Source organism: Engraulis encrasicolus, chromosome 19 (genome assembly GCF_034702125.1).
Source record: "Engraulis encrasicolus isolate BLACKSEA-1 chromosome 19, IST_EnEncr_1.0, whole genome shotgun sequence".
NCBI classification, from domain to species: Eukaryota; Metazoa; Chordata; class Actinopteri; order Clupeiformes; family Engraulidae; genus Engraulis; species Engraulis encrasicolus.
The window spans coordinates 47,196,164-47,219,515 of NC_085875.1; the positions used below are offsets into that span (position 1 = coordinate 47,196,164).

The 23,352-nt window shown below is 40.1% G+C and overlaps 2 protein-coding genes across 2 annotated transcripts; both read left to right on the forward strand.

Annotated features, from left to right (window-relative positions):
• Nucleotides 1-2,416: 2,416 nt before the first annotated feature.
• LOC134469903 (CD209 antigen-like protein C) lies at nt 2,417-13,917 on the forward strand. The gene is made up of 4 exons (XM_063223928.1): nt 2,417-2,552; nt 8,618-8,890; nt 13,424-13,676; nt 13,782-13,917. The coding sequence occupies exons 1-4, from the start codon at nt 2,417-2,419 to the stop codon at nt 13,915-13,917; spliced, it is 798 nt and encodes a 265-aa protein (XP_063079998.1).
• Nucleotides 13,918-19,513: 5,596 nt separating this feature from the next.
• LOC134469904 (CD209 antigen-like protein C) lies at nt 19,514-21,397 on the forward strand. Its single transcript, XM_063223929.1, has 5 exons — nt 19,514-19,649; nt 20,063-20,169; nt 20,203-20,365; nt 20,909-21,143; nt 21,262-21,397. The coding sequence occupies exons 1-5, from the start codon at nt 19,514-19,516 to the stop codon at nt 21,395-21,397; spliced, it is 777 nt and encodes a 258-aa protein (XP_063079999.1).
• The last annotated feature ends 1,955 nt before the right edge of the window (nt 21,398-23,352 follow it).

Sequence of the window (23,352 nt, forward strand, 5' to 3'; positions counted from 1 at the left end):
CATCATGCATCTGAACTTACTTTGTTGGAATTTCATCGGACTTACTTCGTACCTACATCGGACCTAGTTGGTCTAAGGGTTTCGAGAAATCATAGTTGTTGGTTAGTTGTTGTGTCGGACTTCGTTCGGACTTACTTGGTCCGAAGGCTAATTTTGGTCGGATTCGAGAAATCCACCCCAGATCAATGGCGGCTAGTACCAAAACAAAGCGCAGTGTCAAGCAGTGTGTTGCTGGAGGGCCGAACGGTGCCAGCTGCAAAAATGGCTACTTGACAGAAGGAATATCTTTGCACAAGTTCCCATCTGTGAAGAATGATGGAACTGTGGCCGACAAGGAGAAGGCTAAAACAAGGGCTCTGTGGATCCAATTCGTACGCAGGCACCGCCGTGGTTTTGAAGCAAGCTCGTGTTGTGCTCGGCACATTTCCACCCCTCGTGCTTCACCACAAATGTGGAGATTGCGGGCATGGTTGGACTGAAGAGAATGCTATTGCCTCAAGCAGTTCCAACAATTGACATCGCCGGCGTGCAGACTGAAACTGCCCCTGTAGCCTAACTGCTCGGGCACGAAGACAGGTGAGTGCACTGCTTTGCTTTAGGCTGCTACTCGTTTTACCTTGTCCATCTGCTTTGTATGTTGTTTTCAGGAAAGGGTAATGCACATTACATGCCAAACCGATGCGAATGCTCTCGGGATATGCACTTTTTGTCGATTGCCATTCAACTGGTCAATACATTGGTTTTGGGAGGATATCCGCGCTTCAGCCTCCGTGGTGTTCTCGGTCGAGGACAGCCAACTCACAGACTGGGCTACTGCTTAGCGAATAAACGGAGATGCATATAGCGTAGGCTTACTTTGAAGCGTTTGATTGTTTGTTTTTAGTATTGTGGTGCACGTGTGGCTGACATTTGGACACTCGTCCTCAGAGTCAGGCTGAGGGACACGCGACGCCTGTGACTTTGAGCACAAAAAATAATAATAATGATAAACGCTAAAAATATGTTGAGGACTCAGGCTATCTAGAGTGTTTTTCCAACAGCCTAATACCTCCGTTTTTTCTCTAGTTAATGATAGTTTTGCATGTACATGCATTTCAATCACAATATATCGCGCAATTGAATCAAAATGCCCCCCATTTGTCAACAAATACACACGCCGCGTCATCTTTGGGTCATGGCAAAGCGCCCTTAGCAACTGTCCGTAACCATAAACAAAACGAACTGTCAGGCTATGTCAACAATCGTCACTTCGCCTGTCAGACATGTCACTTTCTGCAGATGTATCAGTGCCTCTGAAATAGATTTGTGCTGCCGTTTGTTTTTTCTCATGAGGTTGGATGTGTGGTTTTTCGACACGCTGATGTTTGTATCAGAATTTTGGTTCCTTTATAGAGCTTGAAAGTCCCGCCCCTTAGTTCCGCGTTTCACGGGACTTAAGCTGACCATCTAACAACATGGTAGCTAGTAAATATCATCTGATCTCAGTCATGATATGCGCTGGGCTACAAATATGCTGTTTAAGAGGCTAGATAAAGATTATTCATGCAGAAGTATCAATGTTTTGTTCCGAGGCCGTCGGCATGAAAAATGTGAAGAAACACAGCTTTCTAAAAAGTTTGGGGGTTCGTACGAAAAATTAAGCAAAAATACCAGAAACAACATATATGGAGCTCGTGGCACAACTCGAATGGGATCGAAATATCATTTTAATACCGCCATTGGATTACATGCTATGATTTTCGGCTAAAAACGCTGTTGAGGTCCCATGAGATTGGGGGAAGTGACGTCACTTTCGAGCTCTATAAGATGTGGGTCCATCAAATGTGTGTTGTTTTCTCAGATCGCCATACTAGCAAACCAGGGACTTTCCTCTATGACGTCACAGCCCAGCTCATTAGTCAAACCAAATTTCACAGAATTCACACTTTGAGTTGCCATTTTCACAAGTTCCTCCAGGATGATTGGGTTCAAAGTCTCATCGATGCTATCAGAAAAAAACAAGCCTTTCATATCTAAAAACAACTGGTAGCTATCAAAGTCCAATATTTGGTATTTCTTGACACTGTTACTGTAGTGATATTATGGACTTTTTTTTAAATCAAGACCTTTTAAGTGTTCTCTTGAACAGACACTTGGTTTTTAGAATGCTCTCTCATGTTTGTGACCATGTTGTGTGACAGTAGGAAATGTGAGCAAACATCATTGCGCACCTATAGATCACACTTGTGCGCCCACAGATCAATGATAATATGTGACGTTAGTTGAGATTCATCAGATTGTGAACTTCCCTAAACTTGCAAGAGTCTAGTAGCAAGGCTTTAAAAGATTTTTCAGACCTGCACAGTTGAGTCCTACCTTACCCTATAGAAGAAAGTTTAACTTCAAGTCATCTTCAAATGACTGTACAATAGTAGAGATGGATGATCAAATTTATGGGAATGTTGATCAAAGACAAGGTTTTGATTTGGATACCGATGGTGTGTACGCTAATCCAGAACCAATTACAACCACCACACACGATGAAAATAAAGAGGAGGGTGAGAAGTCTACTGGTAAGTGATGGCTCTCACTTTTTTCAAGATAAAGCAAATATTAATTTGATTAACTTCATATGCACATACAGTATGTATGTTATTCATTTCTTGTGATTACAATTTTCCGCAATAGCATCCCTTTTGTATTGTAAGGCTCAGATCAGTTTGGTGGTTTGATCTGTAGAACAGAGGGCTTACGAAATCTTCATGGTCTGGTAATAAATGCTGCAACAGTCTTCAAAGAGCCATTGGTCTGTTGTGTTAGCCCACAAGATTTAGAGCTCACTGTACTCTAAAGCCCTTCTTTTCTAGTTAGGTGTTACAAGTCTACAGTACAACATGTGCCATTCACACAACTGTTTTCCTGAAGATCACAGTCAGAACAAGAATATGAGAATGAACACTTTGGTGACTGAGCCGAACATTCCATTTTTTTCACACTTGATGACCTTATGGCAAACAAAAGCTCATTGCGTGGCCATACTACATGGTAGAGATACAATACCCACACCATTGTATTCAGAATTAGATGCACTTTAAAATGATATATAACATGAATAGTCATGAGTGTTTCATTATATATTACTTTAATATGTATCCTCAAAAATAATCAGAAAAAATGGGGAAAAAAACTATTTGTCATCACTAATCTTACTTTTCCCCTAATTTCTTTTGAAGATAGAGAAATATTTAGAGTGTATGAAAGACTAATTAAGTTGTCCCCTACTCAATAAAAAAACCCAAATCCATTTCTCATTTTCTGCTCAAAAGTTATGATCAATTCATTGTGCCTTGCATATTGCACCGCAAATTATAGAATTGCTTCAGAGCAGAATGTCCTAACGGATCACTTTGACATTTGACCCCAGTCTCTAGGCACAACTATCAAAATGTTTTTTTTTTAGACACAGCTACAATGTTTGATTATACTTTTGGACACATGAAATAACATATATGGAAAAGAAAGTGTTCACCCTAGGGTGAAGCTACAGCTAAACCAGACATAGTCAAACTCTTACATTTTTTTCCTTTTCATCATGAAAACACCCGACACTATTATTGTGCAGAATATTGTTGATTTATTTGCAATCATGAACTTTTACAAAACATAGGCCTATTGATTCAGCCCTTTTTGTTCATTTGTATTGAGCAAACATTACAATAAATAAAAATAAACAATAATTTACAATGAAATGTTATGTTGATCAGAACATCAAAACCAGAAAATGTCGTATTTTACTTAGCTCAGATTTCTTTTTTTCCCTTTTTTATGATCTAAAATGAACAATCATGTAAGTGGATACCGGTATACAAGAGTTATAACAATCAAACATGCAAGGATAAATACTATGTGTTCACATTTCATTAGTGGGCTTCTGTCTCCTCTTTCCATCATACTGCTTTGAATGCCACACTTGAAAACAATTTCTATCTTGCGTTATATGTAAATAAACCTGGCACTGAGGGGCCCCACATTTTGTCACCACCTTCAGAGCTTGCTTGCTGGTGTCATAGCAGACACGACAGTTTCTTTTTGTCTCAGAGACCTGAGGAATGTGCTCTGTTACAAACTCTCCAGGATGTTGTGTGCAAGTAGGCCTATTGTAAACTGGAGGCTGCCCATATTCCTCAAGGTCGGCCAGCTGCCTGACAAGCTCCTCTCTATACTCTGTTACTGAATACTTTTTTGGACGCTTCAGTGCAGCTATTTCAGGGTTTGCAGCTCGGTGAATTTGAAATAAAATGAAACTATTTACCACTGCAATATCTACCATGCGGAAGAAGAGAGTCTTCCACCATCTCATGCACTTGCGTAAGGCTGAGCTCTTTCCGAGCAGTTGGTCAGACCGGTCAACACCATTCATATACATGTTGTAATCGTGAATTGCTTTTGGTTGTATCACGCGAGTACAGTGCCACCTTTCTTCAACCTTTTCTTTTCTTTTTATGCTTAAAAAGTCATTGGCTGAATGAATTGATGATAGAATGGTCACAGGCCTATTGTCTTTCCACTGTAAGGCAAGGCAGCAGTCATCACGGTCCCACCGCATGGCACCCCTATCTTTCCCCTTCACCCAGTCCTTCCCTTTTTTAACTGCCTGTGGGAAACCTCTTCTGTTTTCTGCTGTTGTCCCACAAGAAGGCATCTGTAGCTGATACAGATCTTTAACTAACTTAGGAGATGAATAAAAGTTGTCAAAATACACATGATACCCCTGGTGTGCAAGGGTACGAGTGAGTCGCATTACTACATCATATGCCAATCCATTCTCACTAGGTGGATCATTAACATTTCTGCCGGCATAAACATCGAAATCACAGGTGTAGCCATTTAAACTGTCGGCTAAGACCCAGAGCTTTATTCCCCACTTTGTGGGTTTGTTCGGGATGAATTGTCTTATGCCAGATCTATGTTTGGACTTCACCATTCTTTCGTCCACAGCCACCTGTTGGAATGGCTGATACAGGCTTTTGCATGCCACTTTGAAAGTCTGTAAGAGTCCCGCTACTTTTCTTAATTTGTCACGCTCATCCTCTGTGGTATGATCCACAACATGAAGCATCGCCATCAGCGCCTTGAATCGATCCCTGGACATTATGCTGCGTGCCCACAGCCCATGGTACAGGGTTTTGGTGCTCCAGTAGCGGTGGAAAGAGCTCACTGTGACCAGTCCGAAAAACATAATCAGGGCCATGAGCCTTTCTAATTCTACCACACTTGTTTCTTTCCATGTGCCATCGCTACGAGCATAGTAAGGCTTACTGAGGACTGCCTCCCATGCATATGTGTTGGTGAAGGCACATATTTGCATGAGCAGGGCGTCAGTAAAGAAAAGCTTGAAAAAATCTACTGCCCTGGTCATTTTCCCTCTTGTTAATGGCACATCAATGTAAACACCAGGTTGGCGGACTGGGTGGAAAGGTGGCAGTTGGGGAGCGGGGTCAGCGTCATGGTAGCTCCTGTATGGATGAACAGCTGGTTGATGGGCAGCTCTCCCTCTCCCTCTCCCTCTCCCTCTCCCTCGTCCCCTCGCTGCACCTGGACGCTCGGGCATCCTGTCAGGTTCTGGCCCATCTTCCTCAGAATCAGAGGAATCGGAGAGGGGCTGAGGCCGAGTCAGGTTCAAGGGAAGATGTTGAATTCTAGATGTTGAGATAAACACACACACACACACACATTGGTTATTCAAAGGGCAAATTCTGTCAGAGTTGCAACTGAGCCCACATGTTATGGCACTCTCAAAGAGCAAAAATGAGACATTGATGTTGATACAAAACATAACAGTTATTCCTTGATTGTTTATTATTTTATCTAGACTTTCCCAAATTGACACAAACAATTCTGCAATGTGCTGACTAAGGCCTAATCTAAATTCACTCCCAGGGATGTTTTTTTTTAATCCCCATAGGCTATAAATAGTTTTAGTTGTAAATTAAAGAAAGCAGAGCAGATACGCTACACAAAGTCAGCCACAATGTTACAAGCAATACATGTCTGTGGGTACAAGGCTAACATGAGTGCCTAAAACACAGGCTGAACCCTGAAGAACGTACACAGCTTTCACTCGTGACAACTTACTCAGCTTTCGCTCGCGAGATGAAGCGAGGTAAACAGTGGTACTAAGTGTCGCGAAACTTCGATTGATTTTTTTAGTTGTAATACAGTCCGTGTGCACAGTACATACAAAGTCGTCTGCTCAGACTGTTTCCATGTAAATAATGCTGTTTTGTGAAGCTGCAAGTAAAGCTAGCCACCATACAACAGCTGACTGACAGGCGAGCCTTGTTTATTGGGCTGTCTCACTCACAAGAGACAAAGCAAGATAACCATCTAAAAAACAAACAAATTTCCGGTTATTGTAGTTGTAATTCAATCCGTTAAGACACTACATGTAAAACGCAGTCTGTCCAGACTGTTATCCCATGTAATCAAACATTGTTGTGAGGCTGCACGTAAGCTAGCCAAACAAAACAGCTGACTAACCATTTACTCGACAGAGTCTTTCACGAGCGAGTGGCATAAGCTGAGGTAAACAGTGGTATAAAACGACAAACTCTCTGTTTAGTTTAGTTGTAATGCAATCCGTAAAGACACTACATGCAAAACACAGTCTGTCCAGACTGTTATCCTATACCTAATCAAATATTTTAGTGAGGCTGCAGCAGGTACACAACACAGCTGACTGAACCATTTACTCGGCCAAGTCTTTCACGAGCGAGTGAGATAAACTGAGGGAAATAGCGGCATAAAAAGACAAAATCTCGATTTATTTTACTTGTACTGCTATCCGTTAACACCCTGCATGCAAAACACAGTCTTTCCAGACTGTTATACCATGTAATCAAACATTTTTGCGAGCCTGCCGCCGGCAAGCTAGCCATTACAAACCAGCTGACTGACTAGCAGCTGACTGACTACCATTTGCCTCGTCTGTTACGTTACGAACGAGATAAAGCCAGATAAACAGTGGTGTAAAAAGACACAACATCTCAGTTTGTTTTAGTTGTAAAATAGTCCGTAAAGACACTACACATACAACAGTCTGTCTAGAGTCTGTCTATCCCATGTAATCATGTTTTTATGAAGCTGCAGCTTGACTCGAAAACACAAGCAGAACATCGAAAAAGTTTTTAGCTCTACTCACTCTGTCTCCTCTTCGTCGGAGTCCGGCATAAGTTGACGATCCAAGTCATATTCTTCCCCACTCGATATCCCACCAGTTTGGCTATCTTCACTGCCACTATCCGGTGTGTGATGTAGAGAACATATTTCGGCCACTTCAGAGGCAGAGAAACCTTGACGAGAAGTCATGTTTAGCTACTCGCGTTGCTTACAGCTGACAGTAGCCGGCTGTCAAATGAAGGCGGGAGATAGGCGGTGCTTTACGACATTTGATGTTTATACACTCCAGCCAATAGGCTATCAAATCGATGTAAAGCACTCAGGAGTGATTGGCCAATTGTTGCCAACATGTGTTAATGTTTATCTCATCGGTGAGGTTAAATATATAAGTTAAAAAACGGCGAAGAAGCCGTGGTTCGAAATCGAACCATATTTAAGCGTGCCGTCGCCAAAGGGTTAACAGTATTTTCTATTGTAGAAAATACAGAGATTGACACGTCATGTTTTAGCCACGCCACGCCACGCATCATGTTGATAGCACAATGACCTAGTGTTGGGTGCGACCAATAGTGATCCAGGGTTTGGGTCAAAGTTGGGTTGTTGTTGACCCAGTATTTTTTAGAGTGTAGACACGCCACGCCACGCCATGCCACGCCATATAGTCTAACACTGGTCTCGATTCTAAAATAGACTCAAAATATTCTTCTACATCCCCTATATTTACTAGATACAATCTCTAGCCTCCATGTCACCCTGGTGCTGTAGGCATATGTTAGTGGTGTCAACAATGATCGTTTTGGCGATCCAAATCGATGCGGGGCATGGACAATCCAGAATCGATCCGGCAAGTTCCAGAATCGATCCGGCATTTTTAAGTTTCAATTACTTCCTTGGATATTTCAGGAGCAAATGAATGTTAAATTCAATAAAAGCACTTCAAAACATTGCAAGACTGATACAGACTGATACAGAAAACAGCCAATAAATTGTTGCTCAGTATCTGACTACTTGCCTCATCATGACTGATTAAACATTTGCTTTGCTTTCAGTAGAAATGTAATGCAATGCAATGCATTTGAGAATTGAATCGGATCGAAACGAATCGCTACCTCCCGAATCGTGATCGAATCGGATCGTGAGGGCAGTGCCGATCCACACCACTAGCATATGTACAGTAGAATAAACGACTACATTAGCACCTGTGGTAGACTCATGGACCCTGACACTTCCTCAAACAATTATGCCCATAGTACATCCACACTAGAAATACAATCAGAATAGACGTAGAAAACAGTGGAAATCATCCATTACACGTGATTGAACTTATTCTCAGTCAAACTCATCTACGTATGTAAATGATTTTGGTAGGTTCTGGTCAGTGGAAAAACAGACTTTAGTGGTAGGTAAGTCTGTTTATTGAAATAATAGTTTATGTATGGTTTTGTTTTAACATGTGCAGGAGGTGATTCTACAGTCAGATGCTACAGAGTGGCTGTAGTGAGTCTGGGGCTGCTGTGTGTTCTGCTGACGGCCACCATTATATCAGTGGCCATCAAAGGAACTGCGGAGAGAAAGCAGCTACAAGATGAAATACAATTCAGTTACAACAACCTGACCCAGGAAAAAGACCAACTGCAGGCAACAATCACCATCCTGACCCAAGAGAAAGACCAGTTAGAAGAACGAAACAGCGCTCTGGCCCAACAAATCACCAAGCTGTTTAAAAGCATCTGTAAGTAGGCTATTTTGGCATGCTATGTGTATACAGCTTTGGTTACTACTAGCGTTTTGTAAACACAGCGGTGTAGTGGAACATTTCAGAGAGATTTTTAGATTTTTTTTGTTGACTGTATAAGCCGCTGTATCAGTCGGTCGGACACTCTTTTGCTTTTCTATGCTGAGCAATAGAACTACAGTATATGAGAGATGTGAAATCTGGCACACTGATCCTGGTCCCTTGGCTCTTATCAGCAGGTTTGTCACAAACCCTGTAGTCCCACCAACTGATCAGAGTGGGAGGTACATTTCTGCACATAACATGCCATCAAGTCGCTCTAGATACTCCCAGTCAAGATTGTTCTCCGTTGTGGTACCCAAGTGGTGGAACGGTCTCCCAGAGGCAGCAAGACTAAGCACATCTCTTGCAGCCTTCAAGAAACAACTGAAGACCTTCCTCTTTCAAGAGAATCTACTAGACTAATGCTTGAACTGGCCTTGCCCCAGGGCAGACTCCTGACATGATGTTTAGTTTAGTTTAGTTTGCGTGTGTGTACTCGTTATTTACTCTTTAATTAAAAAAAAAAAAAACTAACCCCTCTGCAACTGCACTTGTTGTTCTGTATATCTCCTGTGCACATTGTATTTGCTTGTGATGTTGGCTTGAATATGTCCTGTTTTGAAAGTCGCTTTGGTTATAAAGCGTCTGCCAAATGCAATATAATAAAAACTTAACCCACATCCAATTTTCAAAAATGTGGTATCCCTGGAATCCTTGTGTCAAGCCCAGTTCAATGTACCCTAGACATATGTTTTACTCCTAGATATATTTTCTTATATTTCAGATTTTTTTTTCTTCAATATGCTTAATCTGTGACTGCTAATCAAAGACGCCAAGCAGGAACTCAGCTCATATTTCATCAGATCGCAACAAAACGTGGCAGCATTACGCTATGGAACTTCCCAAGGTTAAAGGTGCATTTCAGCATGAAATGCCCAATAATGACCAAAAACTAATTTTGGCTCATATCTCTTGAATAGTCCAGCGGATGGGACACACAAAAGGGCCTTATCGTGCACTTTTGAGTAAAAGCATGAAAATCGGTACACATATCCTTCTTGATATGCTGATTAATGTTAGCGTTGGAGGCGTCGCGAAAAATGCATCGTTTTCAAGATGGCCGCCAAATTCAATATGGCCGACCCATATTAATGAATCTACCTGATATTTGGTAGTAAAAGCATGAAAATCGGTACACATATCCTTCTTGATATGCTGATTAATATTAGCATTGGAGATGTAGCGAAAAATGCATTGTTTTCAAGATGGCCGCCAAATCCAGTATGGCCGACCCATATTAATGAATCTACCTGACACTTGGTATTAAAAGCATGAAAATTGGTACATATATCATTCTTGATATGCTGATTAATATTAGCATTGGAGGCGTTGCGAAAAATTTAGCATTTTAAAGATGGCCGCCAAATCCAATATGGCCTACCCATATTAATGAATCTTCTTGACACTTGGTATTAAAAGCATGAAAATCGGTACACATATCATTCTTGATATGCTGATAAATATTACCATTGGAGGCATTGCTAAAAATGCTGTATTTTAAAGATGGCCGCCACATCCATTATGGCCAACCCATATTAATGAAACTACCTGACAGTTTGTAGTAAAGGCATGGAAATTTGTGCACAGTTACTTTTTTATATTTTGATTGATAAAAGAACTCGATACTTTGCAAAAAAGTTTACATTTCAAGATGGCTGCCAAATCAGATATGGCAAACGCATTTTAATAAATCCTTCAGGCACTTTTAGTAAAACCATGGAAACTGGTGCACATTTACTTCTTGATGTGTTCATTAATATTAGAAATTGAGGCATTGTGGGGAAAAAACACATTTTAAAAATGGCCAACTAAGATAGTGTTTATAAGAAAATACATATTTTTCTACAAAAATATTTTGGCATTGCATATAATTAACACTCACAAAATACCATTGAAAATGATTAAACATTATTGGCATGTTATCAGATGAAGTGATGCATATGTTATGGTTTTGCCCAAACTGTGTCTGCCACCACCACAATAGATTATTTTCTGCAATGTGATAACTTAAGAATAGGTGCAAGAGTTTGCACCACCTCTTGTGTTCTACCACTCTATAATAGGTACATGAATTGAAGTGTTAAAGCCTTACACTTTGAAGATTGTTGACTTTGTTTGCATTATAGGTTTTGTACAGATGGACAGATATGTATGAAATGTTCTCTGCTAATACTCTTCAATCGGTACACTGATTGCATTCTTGAGGCCTCAAATAGGTAATACGGCAGTAGCGTTATGTACAAATCCAAGACTTTTGAGGGGCTTGTGGGATGTACAGCACCTCTAGCGCTTAGTGATAACTGCATAGGCCTTGTACAAATTCCAAAAGGGCCAGGATTTCAAGATTGCTAGACAGAAAGTTAACTTGATTTGTTAATTCATGGACATTTTATGATTGCTTACTTCAAAGAAACTAATTGTTGATGACTACTTCTAGCTGCACAAGGTTTTCAAACAAACTGCAATCTTGCACCCAATGCAAGTTGTATGGTAAGCTTATATCTTGCCTGGTTAACACAAGTTGATCTCACAAGTGATATAATCTGGTGGTTATGCAATTTCTCATAGTAAAGTTGTGATTTACGATTGCCCATGGCAGTTTATAGGTCGTTAAGAATGTGGTATTTGGCATATGTGTAGCCCATATCCAATCATGTCAGTTGTATCTATTCAAACAAACTGCAGCCATCGCCTTTAACCCCCTACTCTTTCTCCTGATTGCACCCCAAGATCTGGTACCCTCACTGAGGGATGGAATCCATGATACATTTCAGATCAGAACAATTGTGTAAAGTAGTAGGATTTCACAGGTTATGGTATATACTATGGCCAACATCAATCAAACTGCCAATAATGCCTAATTAAAAGATTGACATAAACTTTGAATAAATGGTGAATGGCACAGTTGGAACATGATGGCCATCAAAAAGTCAACTCAGGGTATGTAAAATATAACTTGAGTGAAAAGTTTACATGTACAGTATTAGGATTCATTTCTAAACCAGGATAATGATGTGAAGATTTGGCGTGTGTGTGTATGTGTCTGTCTGTCTGTCTCTGTGTCTGTGTCTGTGTCTGTGTCTGTGTCACGCGTGACAACCGGTGCCGTACGGCAGTCTGCACACTGTGCACAGCTGGTGTGTGAATGTGTATGTATGCGTGTATGTCTTTTTTTTAAAGCGCTTTGAGTAAACTTCATAGTTGTGATACTGTGCTACATAAATACATACTGCAATGTATTGTATTGTAATATGGGTCAGTCATATTTGATTTTCGTTCATGGCCCCTAATATGAATAAGCATCTAATGTAAAGAAGTAACTATGTGTACCAATTGTCATGCTTTTACCAAAAATTACCAGGTAGTTAATATGGGCTGGCCATATTTTATTTGGCGGCCATCTTGAAAACAATGGGTTTTTTTTCCCGCGACGCCTCCAATGCTAATATTAATCAGCATATCAAGGACATGTGTACCGATTTTCATGCTTTTACCACCAAGTGTCAGGTAGATTCATTAATATGGGTTGGTCATATTGGATTTGGCGGCCATCTTGAAAACGATGACTTTTTTGTGACTCCTCCAATGCTAATGTTAAACAGCATATCAAGAAGGATATGTGGACCGATTTTCATGCTTTTACTACCAAGTCTCAGGTAGATTCATTAATATCGGTCTGTCTTATTGGATTTGGCGGCCATCTTGAAAACGATGAATTTTGCGCAACGCCTCCAACGCTAAACTTAATCAGCATATTAAGAAGGATATGTGTACCGATTTTCATGCCTTTACCACCAAGTGTTAGGTAGATAGGTAGATTCATAAATATGAATTGGCCATATTGGATTTGGCGGCCATCTTGAAAATTAATACATTTTTCATGACCCCTCCAATGCTAATGTTAATCAGCATATCAAGAAGGTTATGTGTACCGATTTTCATGCTTTTACTACAAAGTGTCAGGTAGATTCATTAATATGGGTCGGCCATATTGGATTTGGCGGCCATCTTGAAAACGATGCATTTTTCGCGACGCCTCCAACGCTAACATTAATCAGCATATCAAGAAGGATATGTGTATCGATTTTCATGCTTTTACTCAAAAGTGCACGATCAAATCACCCATCCGCTGGACTAGAAGTGTTTTGGTTGGCAATAAAATCCAGTTCCTGTAGTTCTAGGTTCTTCCATTGATGGCACTAACATTGTTGCTCTGGTTTCTTTTATTCACATGCAAGCAACTATTTAAGACCACTCTGGAAGGTCTCTCCTTTGGAAACCGTTTAGATTTTTTTGAGTGTTTGCCCACGACTTTGCTGTTTCTATTCAACTTTATATACACTGGCACCTTAAAATGACACTTTTTCACTGTGACAGTGCATTTGTCCAGACCAAACATAATAAACAACCATTTCTTAATTATTACAGGTGAGTGGAAGTGTTTTGGTTCAAGTCGTTACTACATATCCAGCGACAAGAGAAATTGGGCAGACAGCCAACAGCATTGCATGGATCTAGGGGGTGATCTGGTGATCATTGACAGTCAGGAGGAACAAGAATTTATCCTCGAACAAATAAAGTCTATCTATGCCGAGACAAGAGCCTGGATTGGTCTCAGTGATTTGGAGACTGAGGGTGTCTGGAAATGGGTAGATGGCAAACATCTGGACAACAATGGCAGGTAAGACAGAACTGAAAATGCAATATTATCAAATTGTGCCATATTAATAGATATTACAATAAGAAAGTGTGAGAGCACAGTTTGAGTCTCTTTTCCTGATTTCAGGTACTGGGTGAAAGGGGAGCCAAATGACAGCGGAGGGTATGAGGACTGTGCAGAGATATTTGGCGGATGGGGAGGATGGAATGATAGACCCTATAAGATGAAAATGTATTATATCTGTGAAAGGCAAACCAGTTAAAACATCTCTATGCTCACATTTTTTTAAGGCTTTTGGCACCGTTGGAAACCTCTGCTCCTACTTTGTTCAGTAGCCTAGTGTGCATGTTATATTGTTGCCGTTAAGAAACGCAACAAAGTAGAGTAAACCCTTCTCATTTAACAGCGGAAAAAGTTTCAAAGTTACATGAGCTACTTCCGTCATCCAAAAATATGCACTATATGTGAAAAGCACACCAGTTAAAACATCTCTATGAATTTTTGAAGGCTTTAGCGCATCTTAAATATATACATTAAAGTGTTATGCTTGGTATGTCAACTCAGTAGAAGTACAGTGTTTTTGCCATATTACAAATATAGATGTTCATTTTGTATTGTTGTATCTATTGTGTATCTATTGTATTGTCAATAGATAATGTTGTATTTCATAATAGGCCTACCTTGTCAGTGACATAGCCATGGATATTTGTTTGTGTATGCCTGACCTCTGCTGGTCTATGTGTGCAATATTTTGTTTAGGCTATAAAGACAACAGTGATGGGCAGACTAAAAAGCTTCCCATTATTATTTTTTACAGCTACATTACATTTCGAGCCCTTACAACCCTTCCTCACTGTAATAAAAGATAATAACAGGAGTGGATGTGTGGTGTGCAGATCGGCTTTGTCTGCACAGTTTAGGGTGCTGTTTATACATACCTGGGTATTTTGATAAACGAACATTTTGCTTAGCGAAATATTTTCGTTCACATCAAAGGCAAATACGCATACATGTGCTGTTGAGAGCTGTCATAAATACGTTAAGCCTGTGGGCCGTAAGTAGTGCCATTCAAGTAGGCTATCCGTTTATCTCTGTTTATATACAAACGCTAACCGGAGATTTAAAAAAATCTCCACTTTTGCCGGAGTTTTTTTGGAGCTTCGTTTATAGAGGGAAAACCTTCGTTTGTTTGTGAACGAAAGGCACATCCGAAGGGTAAGGTCTGCGTATATCAAAATACCCGGGTATGTATAAACACCGCCTAGGTCTACTGTGACTTGTTTTGTATCCTGCGCCTGCTTTACACGTTTGCATGTGCATGATTATTTGGCTTTGTTATCTTGGTATCCACGAGCCAGGTCCATGATGCTAACCCCACCACCCCTCCAGTACCATGTAGGCTACCCTACAGTACCACTTCATCCTGGATAATGAAGCCTTTTCCACTATGATGTCGGACCAATTCTGTTTTGAAGAGAAGCAGTTTATATACGTCTACAGGTTTCAGGCAAAACTCTAAGTGTCCACAGTAGGCTGATTACGAGTTGTATTCCGTATGTATTTTGACTCCCTTTTCTGTTATTTTGCTATCTGATGATGATGTTAAGCTTTTGTAATTCTGACTGACACAGCTTGCATGGTCAACAGAGAGCCCCATAACACCGCCAAAAGTGAAAGTATGTGCGTCGCACCACCTCACAAAATCTTAACCACTTAACCTGTGGGCCTATATTTCACAGATATCCACAACCTAATATTTGACGATTCTAATCGTCTTTTATAAACTTTTACCAACGTTTACCAGCTTACAAAATTATGTCAGTTATGATGACAATCAATTTTATCATTGTCCACACAAGCAAGGCTACAGACTAGTATACCACTTTAGTTGTGTCTAGTGTGCTCCATACCTTCTCATCACATGAATATGCGCGGATTTGACTTTTGCCTCGGCTGCATGATAAATCCAGAAATTATTGAACTACCAGAGACCATTAGCAAAAATCATAACTGTACACAACTCTGGCGGCAAGCAGTTGCATGACTATGCCAACCAATCAGAATAGGTGTAGTGGACTCGTAGTGGACCTTTGTCAAAGTTCTTTCCTCGTACCCATACAATCTCTGCCTTTGTTGAAGCTCATACACAGGGTTGCCAGACAGGGCAGTCACAGCAGAATATTGCGCAAGGGCAAAGCGACTGCGCAATTGCATTCATTTCCGATACAATTCACAAATAACAATATTTTTTAAAGGTGCTGAGCTAGTGGGGCCCCAGCTAAGTCACGGTGGCCCCACTAAAAATACCCTAAACTCGCCCCTGGTTTATAGGTATACATGTATGCCATCGCTTCAGTTCTACTTATGGTCTCCATTAATTCCTACATTTTTTGTCTGGCCTAATAAGCTGTTGTCTTGTAGCCTGACTCTCGGCAGACCTGTAGTTCCGCACAGCTTCATGAACTCCACTAGGACTGGTAGAGGGGGGTTTGGATTCATTTTCTGAAGGCATGACTACCATTTGTCCATCCCTGTCACCAACAAATTCCTTCAACACGGTGGAGTTGTGCAGAACTACAGTAGGTCTGTCGAGGGCCAGGCTAAAAGCTTCGTTCCGTTTGTAGTCCATGTCAAATTGTGCCCATCATGCTCTGTCTACTTTGCACCAGAGTACATAAGTGCGGCTTTTGGGTTAACCTTGAGACATCTAAGGGATTTTGTTTGCAGGACTTTTTGAGACTCTGTTTTGATGATTGGACTGTGTGTCCTTGAGACTTCTGAGTGTTAGTTTCTAATACTCAGCAATAATTCTGATGTTTGCCTGTTCAGCACACTTGCCATATGCCGCAGTTCGAAAAAATATTTAAGAATACTTTCATTGAATTTACTGTACATGTGTTTCTCTATATTTGTATTCACTGCTTTACTAAATAAAGCTGACGCCTGCAGTATACTAATCCTGTTTTACTGAGATGTTATTACTTCAATGGGCAGATGGAATTGTTAAACCGACTATTCTGTGATGTAGTGTGAGAAATAGTTACCAAAAAGCAACTCCTGTTGCAGCAGTACCAATCAGGGCTTCTGACAGCTTTGGCTGGGCCCAGGACAAAAATCACATGAAAAGGCCCCAACCAATATATATGCAATGTGCAAATTCGAAATCCATTGTTGTTGGGAGACTATTGTAAATAACAACAAAACACTATCATTTTCAAGACATCCGATTCTTATATAATATGGACAATAGTGCAAACATATTTGTTTTTCACTTCTGTAATCACAGGAGTTTTTGCGTGTCTTCTGGGTCCCTTTCAAGTGAGCATGGGCACAGAAGTACTGAATATGGTCAAGTATTCTTGGGGGCGCTTTGGTGCAGTGCGCAAAGCCCCACATATGCGCTTGCATGTCCAGGGGCACCCGGGTTCGAATTCGGCCTGGGTCATTTCCCATCCCGACCTCATCTCTCTCTCCACACTCACTTCCTGTCTCTCTCCACTGTCCTATCTGAAATAAAGGCTCAAAATGCCAAAAAAATATCTTTTTAAAAAGTTTTCAGGGGCGCTGTGGCGCAGGGCACTAAGCCCCCCACATTTGGGCTTGCATGACCATGGGGACCCCGGTTACAGTCCAGTCTAACCGGGGTCCCCGTGGGCATGCAAGCCCAAATTTCCCTGTCCTGCCCCATCTCTCTCTCCCAATCATTTCCTGTCTACTCTCATACTGTCCTGTAATAATAAAGGCCAAAAAGCCACAAAAAATACTTTCAAAAAAGTTTTCACTAGCTCTAATTGTTGTAGTGCCAGAGTAAGACTAACTATAATGTATATTTCATGATCTCATAAACCTATAGAATGACTTCAGTTACAGAACTTAGTTACAGAACTACCAGTGAGAGCACTGATGAAGGCAGAACCCTGAAACATCTGCAGAACCCTGAAATGTCTGCACTATGCTCTCGGAAAAAAACTCCTTTTCTAAAATGAGCAAATATGTCTCCCAAAACAAGTTAACAGGCAATATGTTGTCTTCTCACTATTGTCTATAATGAACGCATTGAATGTTTTGGAAATGATACACATTTTTATTTGTTAGACAATTTACCAAACTTCATCAGAGTTGGGATTTGTATTAAGGATCCAATCTGAGACCCTTCTCCCTTGGCCCAGGACAACTGACCCTTTTGCCCTTTTGCCCCTTTTAGTACAAGAAGACAAGCATATCAGATGGTAAGAATCAGGTAAGATCAAGTTACCATCTACTGTAACATTTAACCAAAGATTCTCTAGGCTCACCACGATCATTGCTTTAACCACTGAAGGAAGCTGGTCTCAGCTTCAGTGTGATCACATGGGTTATCTACTCTTCTTTGTAGAGTCTAAACTAACGTCATGCACTGGCTCAAGAAGCACATAGTTTGTGTATTATGTGATACATCATCAAGCATATTTTAAGCCACCACCATAGCATTACAAATAGCCTAGGTATTGTACTTGTGGATTGACACAATGCACAACATTGTGAAGATCATCCGCAACAGTACTGGTAGAGTGGTTCGGTTGGGTAAATATGACGCAGGGTGCATGCATAGTGCACTTTTTATATATGCAGAAGGCAATACCAGGCGATAAAGAGGTCAAGTGCTACACAGTGGGGAGAAACTGGACTGGTGTCAAACAGTACAGCATGGTATATGGGTGGTTGACGTTTAAGGGCGTAACGCAAAAAAAAAAAAAAGTTTTTCAAATTCCTGAAAAAAATGATGGATAAAAATTGGAAAAAAATAGAAAAAAATAAAGCACTCAGTGGTCTGTGGAATTTCACCTTATTTTTTGCCATTTTTGGGAAAATGTGTCCTGCATCAACACATAGCATAGGCATGTCACACCGCAGGAAAATGGAGTCACACCACAGGGAATTCACTGTATTATGGCCATTTTAATCCTTTTGTATACATGACTGACATCTGAGCTCATGCTAACTTGATAATGATATTGTGTTTAATCTTAATATGTGTTTTCATTAATAAAAAAACTTTTTTTTCCTCCTATAAGAGCAGTCACACCACAGGACACCATAAAATGAACCTAAGCATTGCGTGACAGAAAGATTGCAATATGAAGACATAGTAAGAGGTTAAGAGTCACCTTAAACTTCCACAGCACTCTCCAATAACTGAGGTACTGACTGGTTAGGAGCCAGTCTTTAAGACCCTTGTAGTTGGCCTTGCAGCTGCCCATTCACAAACATTGACATACATGTCACCCCACAGGACGCAATTTGTGTTACGAAATTGAACTTGAAGTTAATATTACTGTCTTGAGTTTTTTCCACATTCACATATCTTAATCTAAAGTTAAGATTTATGCAATCATGCCAAATGCTTCATACATTATTCAAAATGTTGTTGGTTAATTTATATATATATTATTATATATTGTTTCATTAATGTTACAGTCACACCGCAGGAAATTTGACATATAAACCTTTACATAAATCTTAACAAAAATGTTTCTTCTCATCTAAGACTAATATGAAACATAATGTACCACATCTTCTTTCATAGACATTTGTTTTTTAAAGGAAAATAACAGTTTTGTAGGTTTTTAACCAATGTTACAAAAAAACAAGGTGTCACGTCTCCCACCCATATATAGTAGCCTAGGGTTCATCTGGTGAGAGTGTGAAGAGGAACAAGAATGTTCTATGCACAAATGTATGTAGGCTACAGTATATCATAGACCAGTAAGACTGTGATAAACTACTGCTATAAACTTGCAACAAGTTCCTTCAGCGCTGCAGCCCTGTCAGAGGAAGCTTTCTAGCTTCATTTTTTTCTTTGAAATTGTATGGCAGAGATGGCTGACCAAATTAATGGAAATGTTGATCATATACAGCGTTTTGATTTTGATGAAGATGATGTATACGCCAATGAAGAAACAACAGCAAGTGAAAGAAGAGATGAAATGGAAAACAAGGAGGAAGAGTCTACTGGTAAGTGATAACTGTCCCATTCAAATCAAATTAAATAAGGGGTCATACTTGGTATTTATGTTTCATGTTTGCTTAAATGCTTTTGTAAAAATCTGCATTTTTTTCTCTCCATTTTAAGGCTGTGATGAGTTTGATAATTCAGTCAGTAGAGCAGAGGACTTATCAAACCTCTTGCATTCTGCAATGAACCCTTTAAGAGTCTTCAAATTATTATTTTTAGTGCTATTCCAAAACATTTGCAGCCCATTGTATACTAGTCTGAGCCCCTTTTTAGTGTAGTTAGCAGTTACACACTATTAATAGTACTTACTTAACCAATCGAGCACATTGTGAGGACATCCAATAAACATTTGGAAATGAATATGACTAAAAGCAACTTGTAGTGTGTAATGATGGTCTTCTCACCTGTGCAGGAGGTGATTTCAGAGAGGTAAAATGCTACAGAGTGTCTGTAGTGAGTCTGGTGCTGCTGTGTCTTCTGCTGCTGGCCATCATTATATCAGTGGCCATCAAAGGAACTGTGGACAGACAGCAGCTACAGAATGAAATACAGCTACAGCAATTCATGAACAACAACCTGACCCAGGAAAAAGACCAACTGAAGACAGCAATCACCATCCTGACCCAAGAGAAAGAACAGTTACAGACAGAGAATAACAACCTGACCCAGGAAAAAGACCAACTGCAGGCAACAATCAGCCATCTAAACAAGCTGTGTGAGTAATTAAATGGGCTGTGTTGACAAAAAGTACTGTACTTTATCTACAAAAAACTAGATGCGTGGGGCTTACATAAAACCTATTATGTGATACAAGGCAGCTTATGTGCTGCATGGTCAGAAACAATGACACTCCTCTGTGTATACTGTATCAATTGCCCTCTTAAAAATCTCCAATGGGGGCAGAGAGTCCATACATAATATCTTCTGCAACTCATTCCATAGGTAAGGGGCATAAAATGAAAAGCCTGTTTTCCCTAATTCAGTGTAAGGAGTGCAAGACTGTAGTAATAATTTGTTTGAGGAACATCTACCATAATATAAATTGCAATAAAAAGTCAATAAAATGCAGATATAATAGGGAAGTTTGCCCAATGCCTTAGCAATAAAAAGTAACATGCAATTTACGCCTTAAATACTAACAAGGCCATAGATAGAGGAGAGCACTGTTTAATTACTCCATCCATCAACCTGCTGGGTTTGGGTATCAATCTGGCAACCCCTTGGCGCTAACATAACCAATATGTCTGAATTATTACAGGGGGGTGGAAGAGTTTTGGTTCCAGTCTTTACTACATTTACAGCGATAAGAAAAGTTGGGCTGACAGCAAACAGCACTGCATGGATCTAGGAGCTCATCTGGTGATCATTGACAGTCAGGAGGAACAAGAATTTATCCTCGAACGAATAAAGACAAGAGCCTGGATTGGTCTCAGTGATTTGGAGACTGAGGGTGTCTGGAAATGGGTAGATGGCAACAATCTTGGCAAACCCAGGTAAGATTATTTGAAATTATCCATTTAAAGTAGAAACTGTTTAATTGTATAGTATGTCCAAATGAATTGCTGCAGTTTTAACAGGAGAGAAATGCCTTATTTGTTGATATAACTTCAGATTCTGGATGCAGGGTGAACCAAACGACCAGGATGGTGGTGAAGACTGTGTAGAGATAATAGCTTCACAGAAACCGTTAGCCAGCTGGAAGGATCATGTCTGTGGGATCACCAAGAACTACATCTGTGAGATATAATGTTGACATTAAAGTTCTCTTTTTTGCTGTTTTCCTGGTCTCGCATGGCCTCTAATTATCAACATTTCCTTAGCTGTTAATCCTTCATTACCATAGCCACTTGACTGCACCTTACAAGGTTTATATATCTCCATTGATTACCACATTCACACCTTGGATATCTCATAAATGTCATGGTATGCGCATGGAAGGGGGGAAATAAGTGGCTCCTAGCCTCCTACTGTACATACTTGTGCCTGTTGGTATTAAACACCTTTTCATTTCTGCTTTTCCACTTCATTGACAGGCACTTCCACTTTATTTTAATCATCAGTTTATTTTTAATTTTACATATTTTTATTTTTTCCCCCTCATTTTATTTTATTTTCAAATGCATTCTACTTCTTTTTCTTACTTGAAAACATTTATCTTTATTGTACTTTTATTTCTATTTTATTTTTGCATTTTAATTACTCTCCTATTGTTAATTCACTGAAGCTTTGTTTTACTTTCCCTACTGTTATGTATTTGTTTTGATTGTAAAGTGTCCTTGGGTATCTTGAAAGGCGCTCAAAAATAAAATGTATTATTATTATTATTAGCAGGGATGTTGATTTCATATTACTGAAAATGGCATCAATATCACATGCCTTTTGATGTTCAATTAATAAACTATATTCAAATGTGTTATTACAAACACAGTGACAGTACATTTTTCATGATGTTTTAAATAAATGATGTAGTACAATTGTAAACATAGGCCTTCTTGTCATTTATTTATGGATGCCTGGCCCCTGCTGCCAGTCTACTTGTGCAATTCTCAACACAATTTATCTGCTAGTGATGCTGGCCATGTTTATGTATGGTTCACTTCCGAGGGGTCTGGGTACACTTTGGAGTGTTCACATATGCAGAAAATGCTGAGTTACAGATTTGAGATCGCTGAAAGGGACCAGGAGTGAAAACACCCTTATTGAGGTGGTCTCAATGCAGTTTGACAAGTTACACTTGTGACTAGGTGTAATCACTTAAAAAGAGCTCTAGAGGACCGGGTATGATCAAAAAGAGGACTGACACACCATAAAAGTCTAGCAAGACCAGAAAGAGCAGCCAGTTCTTTTTGTAATACACTCACTATATAAACAAAAACAGAACGGAGTCCTTTTGCTGTCGGTTCACTTTTTGGTCCACTTAAAGAGGACTGAGTTTGGTTAACTTAAGAGGACTAGGTGTGAAAATACCCTAATACTCACGATGCCATGCTGTAACTAGTGCAACTTGCACCAATGTGTGTATTTAATAACTGAGATCTAGAGTTTTGAAGTTCCCTTCTTCCCTCACACTCAGTGCATACACACGGTGTGACAACTGAAAATGAAATGAAAGCCCAACTGGGAAACTCCAACTTCCATTGTCATTGTGACACAGCACTCCACAGCACACAAGTGTTCACTGCACACAACGAAATTGCATTTATCCCTCACCCATGCAAGGGAGCAGTGCAGTGGGACGATACCATGCACAGGGTACCTCAGGCATGGAGGAGGATGGGGAGAGCACCGATTGATTACTCCCCCCACCAACCTGGCGGGTCGGGAGTCGAACCGACAACATTTGGGCTACAAGTCTGACGCCCTAACCGCTTACCCATGACTGGCCCTAACTCTGTGCCTGCATCATCACGCACTGTGCATCATCACATTAATCTTATTTTTTACTTACTGCATGTTTGTCACACGTACCAGTAGTTATATGAGCTTGTCCAAATGCATGTAAATTCTATCTATGGAAGATAGAAAAATAATACAAGCGACAAGCAACTCAATTGGTACGGTAAGCACTGCAGATTTTAATAACGGCAACCAGAGAGATTGATGCCAAGAACATACAGAAGTCTCAAGAACACATCTTTGACATGTCACAGAACAACTCTCCCTAAATACAGGTTTTCTCTCCCTACATGGAAATGGAGTGAG